Genomic DNA, 19470 nt, shown 5'->3' with positions numbered 1-19470 from the left:
TGGTGCTGGGAAAACTGGACAGCTACACGTAAAAGAATGAAATTAGAACACTCCCTAACACCATACACAAAAATAAGCTCAAAATGGATTAGAGACCTACATGTAAGACCGGACGCTATAAAACTCTTAGAGGAAAACATAAGAACACCCTTTGACATAAATCACAGCAAGATCGTTTTTCATCCACCTCCTAGAGTAATGGAAATAGAAACAAAAATAAACAAATGGGACCTAAGGAAAGTTAAAAGCTTTTGCGCAGCAAAGGAAACCATAAACAAGACGAAAAGACAACCCTCAGAATGGGAGAAAATATTTGCAAACGAATCAACAAAGGATTAATCTCCAAAATATATAAACAGCTCATGCAGCTCAATATTAAAAAAAAAACAACCCAATCCAAAAATGGGCAGAAGACCTAAATAGACATTTCTCCAAAGAAGACATACAGATGGCCAAGAAGCACATGAAAAGCTGCTCAACATCACTAATTATTAGAGAAATGCAAATCAAAACTACAATGAGGTATCACCTCACACCAGTTAGAATGGGCATCATCAGAAAATCTACAAACAATAAATGCTGGAGAGGGTGTGGAGAAAAGGGAACACTCTTGCACTGTTGGTGGGAATGTAAATTGATACAGCCACTATGGAGAACAGTATGGAGGTTCCTTAAAAAACTAAAAAAAAACTAAACTAAAAATAGAATTACCATATGACCCAGCAATCCCACTACTGGGTATATACCCAGAGAAAACCATAATTCAAAAAGACACATGCACCCCAATGTTCACTGCAGCACTATTTACAATAGCCAGGACATGGAAGCAACCTAAATGCCCACCGACAGATGAATGGATAAAGAAGATGTGGTACATATAAACAATGGAATATTACTCAGCCATAAAAAGGAATGAAATTGGGTCATTTGTTGAGACGTGGATGGATCTAGACACTGTCATACAGAGTGAAGTCAGTCAGAAAGAGAAAAACAAATATTGTATATTAACGCATATATGTGGAACCTAGAAAAATGGTACAGATGAACCGGTTTGCAGGGCAGAAATTGAGACACAGATGTAGAGAACAAACATATGGACGCCAAGGGGGGAAAGCAGGGGGGTGGGGTTGGTGGTGTGATGAATTGGGCGATTGGGATTGACATGTATACACTGATGTGTATAAAACTGATCACTAATAAGAACCTGCTGTATAAAAAAATAAATAAAAGTATAAAAAAAAAAGAGAAAAGAAAAACAGGGAATTCCCTGGTGGTCCAGTGGTTAAGAATCTGCCTTCCAATGCAGGGGACATGGTTTCGATCCCTGGTTGGGGAACTAAGATCCCACATGCCGTGCGGCAACTAAGCCCATGTGCCACAACTACAGAAGCCACGCGCTGTGTAACCCATGACCACAACTACAGAGCCCACAAACTCTGGAGCCCATGTGCCACAACTAGAGAGAAGCCCACATGCCACAACAAAGAGCCCGCACACTGCAACAAAAGATCCCGCGTGCCGCAACTAAGACTCAACGCAGCCAAATATAATTAATAAATAAATATCTTTTAAAAAGTAAAATAAGATAGCCTTTGAAAAAAATGAAAATAAAAACAAAAATAAACAAATGGGATCTAATTAAACTCAAAAGCATTTGCAGAGCAAAGGAAACCATAAACAAAATGAACAGACAACCACAGAATGGGAGAAAATATTTGCAAATGTTGCAACCGACAAGGAATTAATCTCCAAAATTTACAAACAGCTCATGTGGCTCAATATCAAAAAACAAACAACCTGATCAAAAGGGAAAAGGGAACCCTCTTGCACTGTTGGTGGGAATGTAAATTGATACAGCCACTATGGAGAACAGTGTGGAGGTTCCTTAAGAAACTAAAAATACAACTACCATACGACCCAGCAATCCCATTGCTGGGCATATATCCGGAGAAAACCATGGTTTGAAAGGATACATGCACCCCAATGTTCATTGCAGCACTGTTTACAACAGCAAAGACATGGAAGCAACCTAAATGTCCATCGACAGATGAGCGGATAAAGAAGATGTGGTACATATATACAATGAAATATTACTCAGCCATTAAAAGAATAAAATAATGCCATTTGCAGCAACATGAATGGACCTGGACATTATCATACTGAGTGAAGTAAGTCAGACAGAGAAAGGCAAATATCATATGATATCACTTATATGTGGAATCTAAAGAAAATGACACAAACGAACTTATTTAGAAAACAGGAACAGACTCACAGACTTAGAGAACAAACCTATGGTTACCAGGGGGAGGGGTGGGGGAGAGGGATAGATTGGGAGTTTGGGATCGACATATACACACTGCTATATTTAAAATACGTAATCAACAAGGACCTACTGTATAGCACAGGGAACTTTGCTCAATACTCTGTAATAACATAAATGGGAAAAGAATTTGAAAAAGAATAGATACATGTATAACTGAATCACTTTGCTGTACACCTGAAACTAACAGAACATTGTTAATCAACTATACTCCAATATAAAATTTAAAAATTTTTAAAAAGGCATTTAAAAGCGTAATGACCTGTGGAGCGGCAAGAACTCTCATTCCTTGCTGGTGGGAATGCAAAATGGGGCAGCCACTTTGGAAGATAATTTGGCAATTTCTTACAAAACTAAATACACTCTTACCATACCATTCAGCAATTGTGCTCCCTGGCATTTATCCAAAAGGAGTTCACAACACATTCACACAAAAACTGGCACAGGGATGTTTATGGCAGCTCTAATCATAATGGCCAAAACTTGGAAGCAACCAAGATGTCCTTTAACAGGTGAATGGATAAACCGTGGTGTCTAGACAATGGAATATTATTCAGCACTAAAAAGAAATGAGCTCTCAAGCCATGAAAACACATGGAGGAAACTTAAATGCATTGGTTGGTAAGTGAAAGAAGCCAATCTGAAAAGACTCCAAACTGCATGATTCCAACTATATGATGTTCTGGAAAAGACAAAACTGAAGATAATAAAAAATAAGAGGTTGGGGTGAGGGAGGAATGAATAAACAGAGCACAGAGGATTTTTAGGGCAGTGAAACTATTCTGTGTGATATCAAAATGATGGAAACACTTCATTATGTATTCGTCCAAATCCACAGAATGCAATACCTCCAGGAGTGAGCCCCAATGTGAACTGTGGATTTTGGGTGACAGTGCTGAGTCGGTGCAGGGTCATCAGCCGTAACAAACGTACCGCTCTGGTGGGGAGGCTGATAACGTGGGATGCGGTGCATGCCTGGGGGCAGGGGGCAGAGGTGAATTCTCCGTACCTTCTGCTCCATTTTGCTGTGAGTCTAAAACTGCTTTAATAGTCTTTTTATTTTTTTAATGTAATGAGCTAGAGGAAAATTCATTGTTCAGAATTCCTCAGAGGAAATTCTCATTTGTGTATAAAAAAACCAAAAAAACACCATTGTAAAGCAATTATACTCCAATAAAGATGTTAAAAAAAACAAACAAACAAAAAAACGTTTGAAAAGTGGCTGGGGCGTGGCCCACCCGGCCCAGCTCCCTGCGCTGGGGAGGGCCTGCCCCTCACCCAGGTGGAGGTGTCCCTGCGGCACGCCACCAGCACCACTCCAGCCATTAGAGAGCAGGGGCCTGGTCCCAGGACTAGGACATACAGTGTCCAGCATGCCCTCCTCTAGGACCTGCATGTCAACTACAGGTTTCCAGTGTCCCACACTGGGACTGGGTGTCACTGCTTCGAGAAATCATCATCCCTCCAAGGGGCTCTTGCCATCCAAGCCAACTAAAGCAGAGTGAGAGCAGGGGACCAGGTGCTGGTGGCTTCCACCGGGTGTGCACTTGCACCATGGACGCAAAAGCTGGGCCTGGGGTCATGGCAGTGCCACAGCAGAAGAAAGAGGAAACAGAGAATCCTCCAGGATTTCTGAAGTTAAACAAAAAAGAAAAGGAGCTCACAGTGAGTATGTCTCATGCAAATGCTCGTGGACAGGGCCATGATCGTGGAGGTGAAGCTTGTAGGCGGGTGGCTGTCCCAGCATCTGCTCCTGGGACCACCCTCTGCCAGGACCATGCAGCTTCCCCCCTGAGAAGCAGCACTTTTGGTCTCTGGACACTTCTTCACTCTTAAAGCCTCTTTAGGATCCTCAATGATTTTTACCTGGATTTTATCTATCAGTAGTTACCATGTTGGAAATTAAAACTGAAAAAAAAAATTTTTTTAATAGTCCCACAAGGACCCTTAGATGGCAGGGGGTAGAGGGGAGAAACTAACACAGCAAAGATGTTAGTACGTAAAACTGAAAAATTGTAGAATATTTATTCATCTTAAAATAAAAACAAGGGGGCTTTCCTGGTGGCACAGTGGTTGAGAATCTGCCTGCCAATGCAGGGGACACGGGTTCGAGCCCTGGTCTGGGAAGATCCCACATGACGCGGAGCAACTAAGCCCATGAGCCACAACTACTGAGCCTGCGCGTCTGGAGCCTGTGCTCCGCAACAAGAGAGGCCACGATAGTGAGAGGCCCGCGCACCGCGATGAAGAGTGGCCCCCGCTTGCCGCAACTAGAGAAAAGCCCTCGCACAGAAACAATGACCCAACACAGCCAAAAATAAATAATTAATTAATTTAAAAAATAAAAATAAAAATAAAGAAGCAATGTAGCTCTTTCAAAAAAAATAAAAATAAAAACAAGCCAATTACTTATTAACATGGATACTATTTTGAGAAATTATTTTTCAAAACAAAAAAATTTAGTGAGAATGGTATTTACATTTTCGTCAGTCTCTTTACTCTGGCTTAAGATAGCTGGATTCTCATTTCTGCCTCTGCAGTCCGCAAGCTGCCATAGCCGGCCCTCCACTATTGTTCCACATTTGCGGATTCAACTAAACCTTGGATCAAAAATATTCAGGAAAAGAAATTCTAGAAAGTTCCCAAAAGCAAAAATTGAATTTGCTGACAAATATTTACACAGCATTTACATTGCATTAGGTAGTATAAGTAATCTAGGGATGATTTGAAGTATATAGGAGGGGGTTTCCCTGGTGACGCAGTGGTTAAGAATCCGCCTGCCAATGCAGGGGACATGGTCGAGCCCTGGTCCGGGAAGATTGCCACATGCTGCAGAGCAACTAAGCCCGTGCGCCACAACTACTGACCCTGCGCTCTAGAGCCCGTGAGCCACAACTACTGAAGCCCACGTGCCTAGAGCCCGCCTGTGCTCTGCAACAATAGAAGCCACCACAATGAGCAGTCCACGCACCACAACAAAGAGTAGCTCCCGCTCGCTGCAACTAGAGAAAGCCCACGCGCAACAACGAAGACCCAACGCAGCCAAAAATAAATAAATAAATAAATAAATAAATGTATAAAAGTATTTATGGGAGGATGTCTATGGGTTATATGCAAATGCTACACTATTTTACATAAGGGACTTCAGCATTCAGAGTTTGGTAGCCTTGGGGGTCTTGGAACCAATCTCCTGCAGATATCAAAGGACAACCATATGTTTTGATTGAAGGATATGAAAAATATTTGGCCTTATGCAGATATGTGGTTGGAAAAGGGAGGACTTCATGGACACCTTGAAAGGGCCTCAGGAACCTCCAGGTTCCTGGAACAGGACTTTGAGAACGCTGTTTGTAGAGGCAGTACCTTTGCCAGCCTGTTGATCCTGAGAGTGGAGGGGACAATACAGGCCTGAGCGCAGGCTGCACCTGTTCTCGCTTGCTCTCCTGCCCTGGGTCGTCAGAAGGGCATGTGAAGCAGAGCCCTACCCAACCCACAGTCCAGAGCCACGCAGCCAGAACTGGCCAACCCAGATGCACAAAGAGAGAAATAAATGCTTCTTGTGTGCCACCAACTTTGGGGGTAGTTTGTTATGCAGCCAAAGCTGACTAACAACAAAAGGGATGGTGATTAAAAAAACACCTCACAGCTTATGGAAATTTTGCAACAAGCTGAAAAAAGGGCTAATCTGAACATTCACCAATTTGGTCATGAATAATTTCCCAGAAAAAATTTCTCTTTGGATCTTTTAATGTGACACATTGAGTCCCCGAGGAAAGAAACAGTCTCCCACGTGAAATACCTACCGCTTGCCTCCATCTGATACTGTTTACCCCAAGTTCCACTGCACTAGGCCTGCTGGCCAATCTCCCTCCTACGGTCTCAGTCCTTCACTTTGCAGAGCCTACCACACACGTGATCCTGGAACAAGCAGCTCAAATCCTACTCCATGGCCGACTGGACCAGAGACACTCCCCTGCCCCCAGGCCCATGGGACAGGAAGGAACGAAGGCTGCAGAGGCAGACGGCGTGGAGGACGGGGAGGGACGCTGAAGGCTCCTGACCCTAGCTGCTCCCCTGGAGCCCCTCCAGTCTCCTGAGGACCACTCCCTTTGTCACTGCAGTGAGTTTGGTTTTGTAACCAAAAAAGTCTAACTAGACTGGAATGGCTTTAACTAATGCTGTTATCAAACACTAATCTATTTTTGGGTGGTAGCACATCTACCAGTGCTAGTCTAACCACATAAGAAAGTTCAGCTTACAATTTTGAGACAGATGTTTTATTATTTATAGGGAATTAAAATTTAGGCATATACATGACACAAACATTATATATAGTACTTTCCATGATAGAAGTTATGATACTGCTCACAGAAAGGCCTCGATTCAAGTTACACACCACATACGCTAGAATGTGCACCTGGGGAGGAAAGGGGGGCTGATGGCCTTTTTGTTTTGGTTTTGGTTTAAATAACCTCCGGATGCATTCAAGTAATACTGATCATTTAATGTTCAAAAAAATTTTAATAAATTCCGAGTAAAATTAATTGAAATATTTATAATACGATTTAATTGTTACACAGTATTTCCAATGTACAATCAAGGCAATGCACAACACTTGAAAGGAAGGGGAAAAAAAAATCTATTGCACCCACAAGGAAAAAGGCTTTTTATTCATTTTTTGGGATGCTGCAATTCAGTATTTATATTAAACATTTACACACTTTAGTAAACGCAGAAGTCCTACATGTAATGCAGCATTGTGGGTAAGAAGCCCCTGTTAAGTCTCCACGTGCGAGGCTGACTGTCTGATCATTCTCCCGCACGTTGGAGGGCTAACCCTTCTCGTGGCACACGTCACGCCCTGCAGTCTGAACTGCAGCACTCTGCCTCCCTGCTCAGTCTCGTGGTGTCTTGTGATGGACGGCACTTCTGCACCTCAGTGTCCTGTTAAATAATCCTGTGTAGAGTCTGAAGCAAATGAATCCACGTCCTCGTTCTCTGAGTCGTCACTGCTGTCATCCGCAGCCGGCTCTCCCGTGAGGGCTATGCGAGCATAATCGTCTGTGTCTATGGACTTGCAAAAGTGGATGGCGTATTTCAGCTTCTCCTCTAGCACCTGCTTACAGGAATACCGGGGCAACTTCAACAAAAAGAAGCAGGTGTAGGATTCAGGAAGGAAGTGGTCAGGAGGGCTGTATTTATCCAATACCTGTTAATGAAAAATGTTAAATCATCAGAGACTACGTACAAGGACAGGTAAAACTGCAATCTATTTTATTATGTTCATTAGACTCTTGACTCTCATTCATTCTCATAAAGCATCATATTTTGTTGGCTAAAAATAACAAAATATCAGAAAACACAAAATCTAGCCAATTTCAGAAATAAAAAGGAGCAACTGATTATTTCCCAGGACTTCCAATAAAAAAATAGCCACTGGTTACTGTGACAACTGCTTTTTACAAACCAATGCTGTGAAGGGAGTCAGATGGCTCCACCCACCCCCGGTCAGCAAGGTGGGACTCCAGACCCACTGACACAGGGTCCGGTGCAATGGCACGGGCTTCGCCATCACCCAGGTGGGGAAGCTCTCCCTGAATCTATCAGCCCGCTTTCAGCCACAACAGATTAAGATACTAGGAAGCCAGCCAGAACTGTGGACAAACCCCACAAATTACCTACCTTCTGAGAGGAAAACTACACATGCTCTCAGAGATCTCCCTGAGGGGTGACGACTTCTGTAACCCCGGCCAGAGACCCAGCACAGGCTGCACTGGGCAAGGAGCCGCCCCCGAACCCCCCAAACACGCGGGAGAGTGGACACTTCCAACCCGTCTCTCTGCGGTAAACTCCACCCCTCAGCACCGCGACTGGCAAAGTCAACTGAGTAGGCAGTGGGGAGTCAGGTCATTTCACCCCCAGGGCCTGGCAGGTAGACAGAGCCCGTCTCTGACCACGGACCGCAGAGTCAGAACTCAAAGCAAAACTCCGGTTCTCAATCCGATGGGCGCTCATTTTTCTCAGTAAGCAGCATTACTCAGTGATTCACGTAATTCAACCAGAGAATCAAATAAATGCTTTAAGTGATGTGTGTGCCCAACGATCTAGGGTACGCTGACATAACAGCAGTGTATCCTGGTGGTGGCCAGATAAACTTTTTAGAAGTAGGCAGTGGTACCCAAGACCTGCAGTCATAGAATTCTGAGCTGTCAAACCAAAGAGGTTACGTGTTTTTCATTTCTGTTTCCAGAGGGAAGGAAAACCACCTAACAGGAGAGACCTGCTCGCCTTCCCAGCTGGGGCAGGGCCGCGTGTGCGAGGAACACGACCCTCAGCTGACGCCGCGGGGGGTGTCGGAGCCGCACCTGGACGACGAAGTCTCTGCCCCGGAAGTCGGCGATGGTCCTGGGCAGCCTTGTGCGGCCCCACACGAAGCGAAGGAAGAGGGAGCGCTCAGTGTTGGAGAAGGACTCCATCACCTCCCAGAACCACTGGATCAGGGGCGCGGAAGGCTCCACCCCCTTGTACGTCGCCACCGACTTCAGGAGATGCAGGGGGATGTCTGGGCTGCCGCACACCTGTGGAGGGACACGCTTTGCGTCAGCACGGGGTCCACCACTCCTTTCTCCCCGGGCTGGTGTGGGGAGGCTCAGGCGTGGGAGGCCCGAGGGGATGGGTGGGAGGACAGGCCCTGTGGCCCGCCGTGTGCGGGCCAGGGCTGGGCGGGGGAGGCGGGCACTACTCGCTCCCTGACACGTCCTACTTCACCCGAAAGGCCCAAGCGTATCTCAGACCTCCAAGTGCAAGATTTAACTGAGAGGTGAGCCGGCGGCACCGACTCAGCGGATGACCACGAGAAGGCATTGCAGGGCGGCAGCACGCGGCGGCGGGCATACCATTGTCTCGAGTTCATAGCCGGTGAAGAGAGAAAGAAGGGGGACCGGCACGACTCGGGCCATCCCCTCCCGAACAGCAGCCACCTGCTCGTCAAATTCGTGGAGCCTGAAAGAAAACACCCGCTCTGCACTTCCATCTCCGGCGATGTAGATCTCGTTCTGCTCACACCAACCAAGCCTCACCACACAGACGAGCCAGGCGTGTGCCTTGCAGACACAGAGTCTCAGAGCTTCTCACGGACTGGGGCCATCTCACTGGCACACAGAACGCTACCTCAAAATCTAGCTACGGCTATACACGTTCCAACACACAAGTCTCAGCCCCTCCCTGCTTCCCAGGAAGGAGCCAGAGCCCGACAAGCAGAGGCAGCGAGCAGGCCTCACAGCACCCACGGTAAGAACCTTCCGAAAGCAGATGCCGCGTCCAAGGCCCTGGTGACGGCGAGTTAGGGCACGAGGCAGAAGGGAACACGGGTGGACGGCACAGGACACTCGCCAGGACCAGCCTCAGGCAGAGCCCAGCAAGCAGAGCCCAGCTGACGCCGGGGCCTCATCCCAACACCCAGCCAGGTGCTTCTGGAGGAAAAGGCTCCCGAGGAGCACGCTGAGGGACGTCAGGCGGAGGTCAGGTGGCGCGAGGGCCAAGCCAGGGGTGGAGACGCCCCAAACACAGCCCTGCCCCAGGAGAGGTGGCACACAGAGGCCTGCGACCTCTGCTGGGACAGTCCCCAAACAGGGGCGTTCTCCTCACCTTGGTATTCTGGTCAGAGCCAGGAATCTCGGGTGAGAATAATAAGTACTCCGACCCTGATCACAGTGGAGCCAAGTCCATTAAATTTTACTTGTGGAAAAAAAGCAGCCACCCAAGCAAACCGTTTTCTGCTATCTTTGCTATTTATTGAGTTGAAATACTGGAGGGCAGACGACCACGTACCTGTAGTTCATTGCGAGCCGGACGTACTCGGCGCGGTTGTCCAGGGTGATGTGTGTGTACTTGGAGCTCAGCTGGATGTCCTGGCCACTGGCGCTTGGCACCGTGAAGGGAAGGCTCATGGCCTCAAACTCCTCCGAGGTGGCTTCATTGTCACGGATGTACATGAGCCCAGGGATAAAATCTTTATCGACCTTTCAAGGGGAGAAGGGAGTCCCTCTCTTGGGTCGGGGTTGTTCCCGCACCCCAGGCCCCGGTTCACACCCGACACGCAGTCGCGCGAGGCCGCGATCCGCCTGGGGCTTACGGCAAGGCTCTCAGTGTACTGCGCGTGCCGGGAAATAAAAGAGGGGCAGCGGGGAAGCATTTCACCTGAGGAGCTGAAGACAGAGCATGTAACCAGAAAGTCTTTAAAGCCACTCACTGAGAGCGCAACAGGCACTGCTCACAGGCGAGCCCCAACCTCACTCACGGCACCAAGGGAACCACACCTGGGAGGCCCCGGGAGCCTCAACCTCCCCCAGCTGCCCACGGGCTCAGCGGTGCCACAGGAAAGACAGAGGGCTTTCTCATCTGACGAGACGGTACAAGCGGCAAAGCCCGCAAGCAGCCGGTGCCTCAAGCTCTGGAAGCGGACTGGCCTTGTGTCCACACTCCGGCTCTGCCACCAGACGGCGGCCGGCGGGCAGCAGCCTGACCGCCTGCGAGTATGTCGGCGCCTCGGGACAGCCCGTGCCTCTTAAGCAGACCCCAGGGGACCCGCCACGCTCTGTGCTGGGCACACAAGGTGTCACATCTCTCCGCCCTCTCGTTACCTCGCTGAGGTCTGCAATGGTGACGCTCATCCCAGCCAGCTGCTTCCAGACGGGCTCGGCAAGGTTCAGACTCAGAGGACTCCCAGTCCGGATGGCAATACCCAGTAACACACCTGCTCGTTTGAAGCACAAGAGACAGGAGACACTTGGAACGGATGACAGAACATGCAGTCCATTCAACAACACAGCGGAGACCAGCTCTTCACTGGGGCCTCAGTGCCTTCTAAACCAACGTTACCCCAATTCACAGAGACTTAGGTCTATCCTTAAAACCTTACATCCTCCTCTGAATTCACTGCTCCCTTCTGTTCCTATGGGTGAAGTCTATAACTCTTCTGCTCCTTCCCCAACAGCTGTAGCCACCGTGGCCAATCCTCTGGCGGCAAAGCCAACAGCTAGAGCTTCCCAAGGAGGTGGTCGCAGTGCCTGGAGAGGTGCAGGCAGTGCCGTGAGTTAACGGGCAGACCCTCAATGAACAGGTGGCCAGATACCAGACATCCTAAGATCTGATCCCAGGTTCCAGATGCAGACACATGCTATCTCAGATCCTCTGAGCGCCAAGGCACCTTCTGGTCCTCAGCACTCAGCTGCTAAGGGTCCAGCTCTGCATGTCCCTGCAGCTACACGCTGAGAAAGCTAACAGGAGGTATTTAAAACAGCTACACCACCCCCAAGACACAGCAGCCATTAGGCTAACAGGGCACACACAGCTGAGCAGCTGCAGCACTGCACCCACACAAGAGGCCCACCCAAGAAGCGGAACATGTTGGTGTGCACGGGCGCCCTGGCCGCCGGGCTGAACAGGTAGCAGTCGCGGTTGGCCCCCGACTCGTCCCTCCCGTTGGGCGTCACGATCAGAAGCGGGGTGAGTCCGTTCTGCAGCTCTTCACAGACCTCAGCTATGGACTCGCTGTAGCCACCACCACAGTCATCCACAGATTCACCTGGGGGCAAAGGAGGGTCGGCAGCTCACGGTCACTGCATCCGAGCCCCCTGCGGGGCGGCTGGGGGCCGCTCATGTCTCCTCGCACCACCCTTCACACCACCGCCCCTCGGCACACGCGCGCTCTCACCCACAAACTTGACCTTCCAGACACGGTGTGGGAGGAGGAGGCTGTCAGGACTAAAGGAGCTCATCTTAGCGCACATCTGCCCAAAGACAGACTTGGTCCCATCGGGGCCCGCTAGGCCACCTTTACTCCTTGAACGCTTGACCTAGAGAGAGACAGAGAACATACAGAACCGGGGCCGCAGCAGAAAGCATGCAGGTGCCATCTTCAGCAGCCGCCCGGCCCTGGAAGCCCTGCATCCGAAGCAGGGCCCTGCGGCCAGTCACCCCTCCCGTTACCCTCGCCCGTCCTGTCCTGCTCACTGGCGGGGGCTGGGGGCAGGAGGAGACCCTACAGACAGCAAGCAGCACCCAGATGAGTGGCACGGCCCCTACAACCTCAGGCCACTGTGAGCGCCCAGCAAGCTCAAGTAGCACCCCCCGAGCACGCCTGTGCGAGCAGGAAGGGCTGCTGGACCTCCCAGGACTAACCCCTGCCCTCGCCTCCGCACCCACACCTGCTGAGGACCCCGAAGACCAGCGCTGAGCTCCTCTTTCCCTCCCTGATGCAGGCTGCCTGCCGGACAGCTGTGCTCGCGGGGCCAGGGCGCGCTCGCCAGCACACGCAGCACGGCAGGAGGGGGTGGCTACGCAAGCACGCCCTGACGAGACCACAGACCACAGGAGGGACCGTGAGCAGCCCGGCGGCAGGAGCTGAGCCTGGGCCGTCCTCACACTTCGCAACCTTGCCCGCGGTCTCCGTGAAGGAGAGGCCAGGAGCCCCGAAAGCGCCCTCCGAGCAGACCGTCAGCCCTGGCAGGGTCACACCACGGGGCTCCGAGACCAAACCTGGCCTGGAATATCTGGGCCAGGACAGAACCTTCCTCCCCTCCTTTCCTCACCCGCACGGACCCTGCTCAACTCTTGGGGTCACTGTGTCTCCAAGTATGATCACTTGTCCCACCTGTATTTCTCATCGTAAGCTAAGATTCCCCAACAGATCATAACAATGGCCCTCAAGCCCTCACTCAGTGTGGCCTCAGTAACCCTGCAGCTTGCAGCCTAGGCTGTGCTTCAGAATCACCCAAGAAGCTCAGCTCAGTCTGAAATGACTGCAAAATGAGAAGTTAAGGAAAAAATGATGTGAGAATGTACTTTCACTTGACTCTTCTGGCTAAACTCTCACCATCCTTAACTTCTTCGTGAGTTCTAGGTTGAGTTTAACAGCTAATTCTCCTCACTGCATAAATTACCATTCTCAAGACTAAAAATATAAGATCAATGACAGTAATAATAATAGTTTCCTGTGGAGTGAGTCTTCCTGTGCACCACACATTCAGCTGCACGTTCTCATATGTCATTTCATTTGACCTTAACAGCAGCTCTCTAAGGCACACAATGCCCCAGGGGAGAGTGAGCTACAGAAGGGAGGAAGGATGTGTTCCTACGTGAGGGGTGAGACACAGACCTGCCGCCCACTCGAAAGGTCACACCACCTCCGTTTACAGTGCCAGTTAACACAGACGGATGCTCTCAGCGGCTGTGAAGGAACATGGCTCTGTGAACACAGCCAGGACACTGCAGGGACAGGGCTGTGTACCTGACACCTCTGGACAGCAGGAATATAGGTGGTTTTAATGGTTTTTAATTAGAATTTTCTAAATTTTCAGAAATGAGCAAGCATTATCTGCAATACATTTAAAGTTTTTAATCTACACAGATTTTTAGATCCTGTTACAAAACTAAATCAAATTCAAACACAGAGAAACCCTCCAAGAACATGGCCTACTTTTAGTGTCTCTATAGAACTTCTGACAGACAGTAAGAAAATGTCTCCAAGGGCATCCCCACAAGAGAAGGCCGCAGCCTTGGGACAGCACAGGGAAGAGGATGCCCACACCACCTTTCTGGGTCACTCCTGGTGTCTGCGTTCAACCTGGAGTCACAGAATGCCCCCCCACCACCACTCTGCTCTACTTTATCTCCATCTTTGCGGAGGACCTTCCCAATTTCAAGAGTGTGTGTGAAACCCTGAACTGAAGGGAACCTGGCTGTGGCGCCTGAGGACCGTTGGGTGGCCCGGAGTGGCCCCTGTGACATCAATGAGCATTGCACGCTGTGCTGAAGGTTGTTTATACGCCTTTTTAAAAATGTATAATATAAATTTGTTTGTCTCCTTACCTATTCTTTCAGACACGCACCGAGCATTTTCATAACTCACTGTGCTGGGGATGCCAAGATGAGAAAAGAAGAGGCATCAAGCACACAATGACTGAAAAGTGTGCCCGTTGTGGACTCCAGGTTAGCCAGGTTCCCTGGTGCCAAGGCCCCTGGGCTTGGACACCCACACTGGGCCACTGGCCCCAAGGTGGTGCCTGTGCACAGCTGAGGCAGGCCTGCAATCCAGGAACACCCAACTGTCTGAATTAGATGATCAGCTTTCCTCACTTATGAACTTGAGTATTTAAGCCCTAATAATGTAGAGCAAACCAAAATGATCCTCCAAGGTGGGGAAATAAAAGCTTTTTTATGAACCTAATTAAACAGCCCATTTGTTTGTGGAATTGGCTGACTGACCTCCAGCTTCACATTAAACACTATGACGTCAGTGAAGGAACCACTTCCATCAGCATGGTCACATGTGTTCTCCAACAAAGGAAAAGAGTTTGATGTCTTAATTAAAAATGCCCCCAAGAACAGCTCTGGAAGAAAGTCTAGTCATATAACCAACATCAGGGTAAAAATCATGTGTTAACACGAAGGTTCAGGAACAAAGCATTTGTTCTTCAGGCTCTGCTCTTGCTCCAAGAGGTGGGGCCGACTTCACTTGCGCAGTAAATGTCAAGTGCAGCCGACTTCACTTGCATGGGAAATGTCAAGTGCACACACGCCATCAGCAGTGCTGGGCTTCCTCTGGTTTTAATTAATTCTTTTAACTCGAAGCTTATATACATTTGGCAGCAGTACAAATTCAGAGACGGTCTACTTTTCATTTCTTCGATACTACTGTGACACAGCCTTAGTATAAGTGATTCTGGCCTATTAAACTGGCACAGTAAGCAGCCATCAGAGCCGGGGAAGGTCTGAGGCTGGCAGGAGCAGGGAACCTGCTCTGCCTCTCAAAACCTCACCCAAGGGGCTGACTGAAGACACACACGTAGCAGGAGCCACGCCAACCGGCCCTGCTGCACCCTAGCAAAGCAGGCATCGCCTTCCAGCCCCCAGCACAGAAACCAACGTGGGCAGCTGGTTGGCGTAAACAATCCCACGGCCCCACAGCATGGGACAGCGAGGTGCTTACAATGCATTAAGAGGAACAGACAGCAAGTTACAAAAGAGAGTCTTCCAGTTCAGGTTACAACAAACAGAAACACATCCCCCAAATGTTAGCAGTAGTTATCACTATGTGGCGGAAATATGGGTCATTTTTACTTTTCCTCTTTTGCTTATCTGGATCTGTGCTTCTGGGTTATCTGAAGTAAGCCCTTCTTCTTTCTGTTATAAAGAAAACCACTAACATTCCCACCTGGCGGTCTCAGCACTGGACATCTCAGCCTGTGGCACCTTGCTCTCTAAAGCAAGGGCATGAGAGAAGGTTTTCTACGAGTACTTGCCCCCGGCTGAGGGGACATGACTCACAACCACAAAGCCATCATATCTAAGAACAGAAAGCCATCTCCACTTGTTACCTGGATCCGGTTCAACTCCACCACGGGACCATGCTGGCGATCTCGCACCATAGTTGCTTGTACTACTTTTCGGAAAGCCGCCTCCTAAAACACGACAGACAAAATTTAGAATGTGATATAGAAAGTATTACCCACAGATATTTCACATCACAAAACTCCCTTTGTCGGTCATGAGGTGGCCCAGGGCGGTAGCCTGGCATCAACACGCAAGCCCACGCAGAGGCTCAGGCAGCCAGCAGGGCCAGTGCTTATTAGCAGCCCCTGCCTGCCATCTGGAGGCATGAGGCACCCGGCATGCACTGCACAGAGAGGAGCGAGGGCCAGAGCCTGGGGACCACCCGCTCCAACCCAGGTCTCAGGCCAGGCTCTGAGGGTTAAACAGAAAACTGAGGTTTCCCAGCCAAATTGCAAGTCCACTAGTGGCAGGACTGAGGCACTAATTATACAGTATTGCTATCCCAACAGAGACACCAGCCACAAAGCCGCAGCAGGGCCGGGGAGCGGGCCAGGGTTGGGATGGGGATGGGGAAACCAGTGAGGGAGGGAACTCATCGGCACGGTGCCCTGAAAGAAACCTGGAAAACCCAGGGTGAAGACGGCGAGCAAAGGGAGCAGGCCCCAACTTCACCCAGGGAGAGGCATGCCCATGTGGGCCTGGGCGCGGGGAACATGTGGGCGCGTGCGCGTGCATGAGGACGGGAGGAGAGTCCAGACACCCGCGGGAGCCAGGACCAGTGGCAGCCCCAGGTCCCTGCCAAGTGGACGACCGAGCTCTCTTCTGGAGACAGGGTGGCTGGGGGAGGAGCGGAGGGCGGGCCACGAGGTGCCAACAGCAAGGTCTGCACCCCCCTCTTAGGTCAGAGGCTGAGAGCTCCGACCTGTGAGGACGGGAAGGGCAGAGGTGCTGCCATCACACGGGGGCCCGCAGACACCCCCCCCCCCGCACCACAGAGGCGACTGCAGAGGCAGGCCGCTCCCCACGCATTCCTGCACGCCCGCCACCCCGAGGACCACCGCCCTCCCCGCTGCTCGGCCCTGCTCCAGGCATGCGCTCCCTTCCCCACGGAGCGCCCCGCCGAGCCCCGCCGTCCTGTGGCTCGCTCTCTTCTGGGCCCTGGTAACAGCTCTCCACAGTCACCCACGAAACCCACTCCCTAGAATTTCCAGCAGAGGCGGTCCTTTCCAACGAGGACCAGCATTGAGGCCGAAGCCCCCACGGCTGAGGGTGCCTTTCAGCCTCCCTCGGCGTCCCCGCCCCGCGCTCCCAGCCTGCAGGACGCTCACACACTCGGTGCGAGACACATGCTACCTCTCGCTTTGCTTTCTCCCTACAAGGAGAGGCTTTCTCCCTTTTACTGCTTATTATCACCTCCGCTTTGAGGGATTAAAAAAACGGTGAAAGTAATCAAATTTGCCATTTTTATTATTGAAAAATGGTTGAAGTAAAGTCTCATATTGATTTTACCTGCCCACAATTTTGCCTGCTCCGGGTCATCAGAGAGCTCTTACCATTACCACAGTCCTCATCACTGTCTACATGTCTCTAAGCCACACACAAAAATAAAACGTGTGCACCAGTCTCCTTCGGCTAGGTAGTTGAGGAAATAAAGCTAATCCTGAAAAAAGATCTGTTTGGACAGTACTCCAAAACATCTAAATTTTATTATCATTAAGAATAGACCATAACCTTGGATAACAATATATGTCACAGAATCAGCCTCTTCATGACTAGGATTCCTCAATTTGACCTCTATGCTTTTTTTCCCTATACAAATATTCCCCCTACCATACAACAATTGAGCCTCTTCACGGACATCCTGTCAAGCTGCTTGCCAGAAACTTGATGACTTCAGGCATTCCATTCTAGAAAGCTCAAATTATTACAAATGTCAATGGGTCAAAATTTCTCTCTTGACTTTCAGAAGCCTTCATTCATGATTCTTTTCAGAGACTGTTAAACTACCCTTCGGCCAGGAATTTCTACATATCCTGGTACCGAACTTCTATCTAAGCGATCTGTAACATCTGGGTCCCTCTGTTGGACATCCCTGGGGAAGAAATTATCCCATTATTTTTCCTTCCTGCTGTCGGTAGGGATTTGCCACAAAGCCTCAAGGCCAGGACAGCAGAGAGCACTGCAAGAATGGAAGCTTAGTTCTGCCAACCCCCTTCTGGGGAGGTGGGAAACTGAGATTACAGGGGGAAAAGGCAGCAGCACACTATTCATTTTTAACTTAAGCTCCAAAAGAGAAAAGATTTTTGTCTGTTTTGATGCATTCTAAGTACCCAGGACAGAGCCTGGCACATAGTAGGTGCTCAGTGAACATTTGCTGAATGAGCTGTATTCAATATATTCCTAATTTAGGAAATTTTGTTGGATAAAACTTACTGAAGATACCAATATCACCTACAGTAAAAATTGCTACCAGAGCAGTACCTTTCCCTGGGATATCAGAACTCCTCGCAGAGTGCCAAAGCCCACAGAAGGCCCGAGTCCAGTTTCATCGAGAGAGCCCTCCAGGTCAAACATGGGGATGCAGGGGCAAAAGAGCTCTGAGATGTGATGCAACAGCAGCAGCCGGTTCCGCAGTGCTATGATTGGGATTTCCTGCAAATGATTGTACTCCATGGGGACCTGAAACATGGAAACTGCGTTAAGTCAACTTAGGTGTCAAACGCACAGATAAGCCATAGTATAGTAGATGGATTCTGAAAATACTGTTCTTGAAAACAGAGAAGCACTATGACTTCTGAGTTTGGTTTAAAAAATCTTGCTGTTTCTAAAATAATATTCTGGCCATTTTGCCTGAGCCAAGAAACGTAAACCAAGGAGAATGCTAAGAAAATTAGCGTATAGAAATATATTTACTACAGAAAACATGCAGCCTGAACTACCAGAATGGTTTTGTATAGTTTATAAAATTTTGAATAAAGGGGACACACTGATACACACAGAATGTCGACTGGTGTGAATAATTAACGTTCTTAAAAATACTGTTCTTACCATTACCAATAATTATAAATTATTTTCAGTAGAGCACCTCTGTAAATGTATAAGGGGAAAACGAAGTGTGCACACGCTTGCACACGCATAATCAATACACAGGCCGTAACTTTGTCACAACCTGCATGCCTGCTGGCCCACTCGCCCAACCGCCACTGACCTGTGCAGGGAGCTTCCCGGCACTGGCGGGCTTGCTCGTTGACCAGGCGAGAGTGTGTGCTGAGCCACAGGCCACACGGTTGACCTTCTTGCCCTGAAGGGCAGCTACCAGCCGAGGCCTCTGGATGGCATTTGTTGTTCCATCTCCCAGCTGTCCCTCATCATTGTCGCCCCACGTATAAACTTCACCTAACGCAGTAGATTTAGAACAAGGACTTGTATACTAGGACCAATGAATGCACAACCACCACCATCTTCCCACACATACAGTCCTCGCTGCCCTCCAGCTGGGTGTCGGCGGTCATCTGTGCAATGTTAACCTTATGTGATCTAGATGTCTCTAATCACAATACTCAAAGAGGTAGCAGGCTTCCCAGGACCCCAGACAGCCCCTGCTGGCTAACACGGCTTTTCCAACTGTGTCTGTTCACAGGACTAAGCATGTAACTGGAGCAGTTCTTAATCAGAACAAGTAACATCAAAACAGATGGTAAATACTTACAATCCAAACTGATTTTGTATGTCAAAGGAAGAGAAAGTCAGTTTTTAACTAAACAAAATCCATGTTTTTAAGGAACATGTTGTTCTTCCAATGGTTATTCATATCC

At 49.2% G+C, this 19470-nt stretch overlaps 1 protein-coding gene across 1 annotated transcript in view; it reads right to left on the bottom strand.

The window, feature by feature from the left end:
- Nucleotides 1–6809: 6809 nt before the first annotated feature.
- Nucleotides 6810–19470, bottom strand: part of HERC2 (HECT and RLD domain containing E3 ubiquitin protein ligase 2) — a 214767-nt gene continuing 202106 nt past the window's right edge. The window contains exons 80-89 of the mRNA XM_057551376.1: nucleotides 18864–19051; nucleotides 18137–18334; nucleotides 15700–15783; nucleotides 12036–12177; nucleotides 11712–11906; nucleotides 10963–11075; nucleotides 10151–10341; nucleotides 9217–9322; nucleotides 8686–8898; nucleotides 6810–7529 (exon numbers count right to left, since the gene is read on the bottom strand). Coding sequence (XP_057407359.1) covers nucleotides 7257–7529; nucleotides 8686–8898; nucleotides 9217–9322; nucleotides 10151–10341; nucleotides 10963–11075; nucleotides 11712–11906; nucleotides 12036–12177; nucleotides 15700–15783; nucleotides 18137–18334; nucleotides 18864–19051 — 1703 coding nt within the window. The 3' untranslated portion in view covers nucleotides 6810–7256. The remainder of the gene's footprint in view (nucleotides 7530–8685; nucleotides 8899–9216; nucleotides 9323–10150; nucleotides 10342–10962; nucleotides 11076–11711; nucleotides 11907–12035; nucleotides 12178–15699; nucleotides 15784–18136; nucleotides 18335–18863; nucleotides 19052–19470) is intronic.

Source organism: Balaenoptera acutorostrata, chromosome 8, assembly GCF_949987535.1.
Source record: "Balaenoptera acutorostrata chromosome 8, mBalAcu1.1, whole genome shotgun sequence".
Taxonomy (NCBI): domain Eukaryota; kingdom Metazoa; phylum Chordata; class Mammalia; order Artiodactyla; family Balaenopteridae; genus Balaenoptera; species Balaenoptera acutorostrata.
Note: the sequence above shows the minus strand (reverse complement) of the source record. Positions and strands in the feature narration are given on the sequence as shown.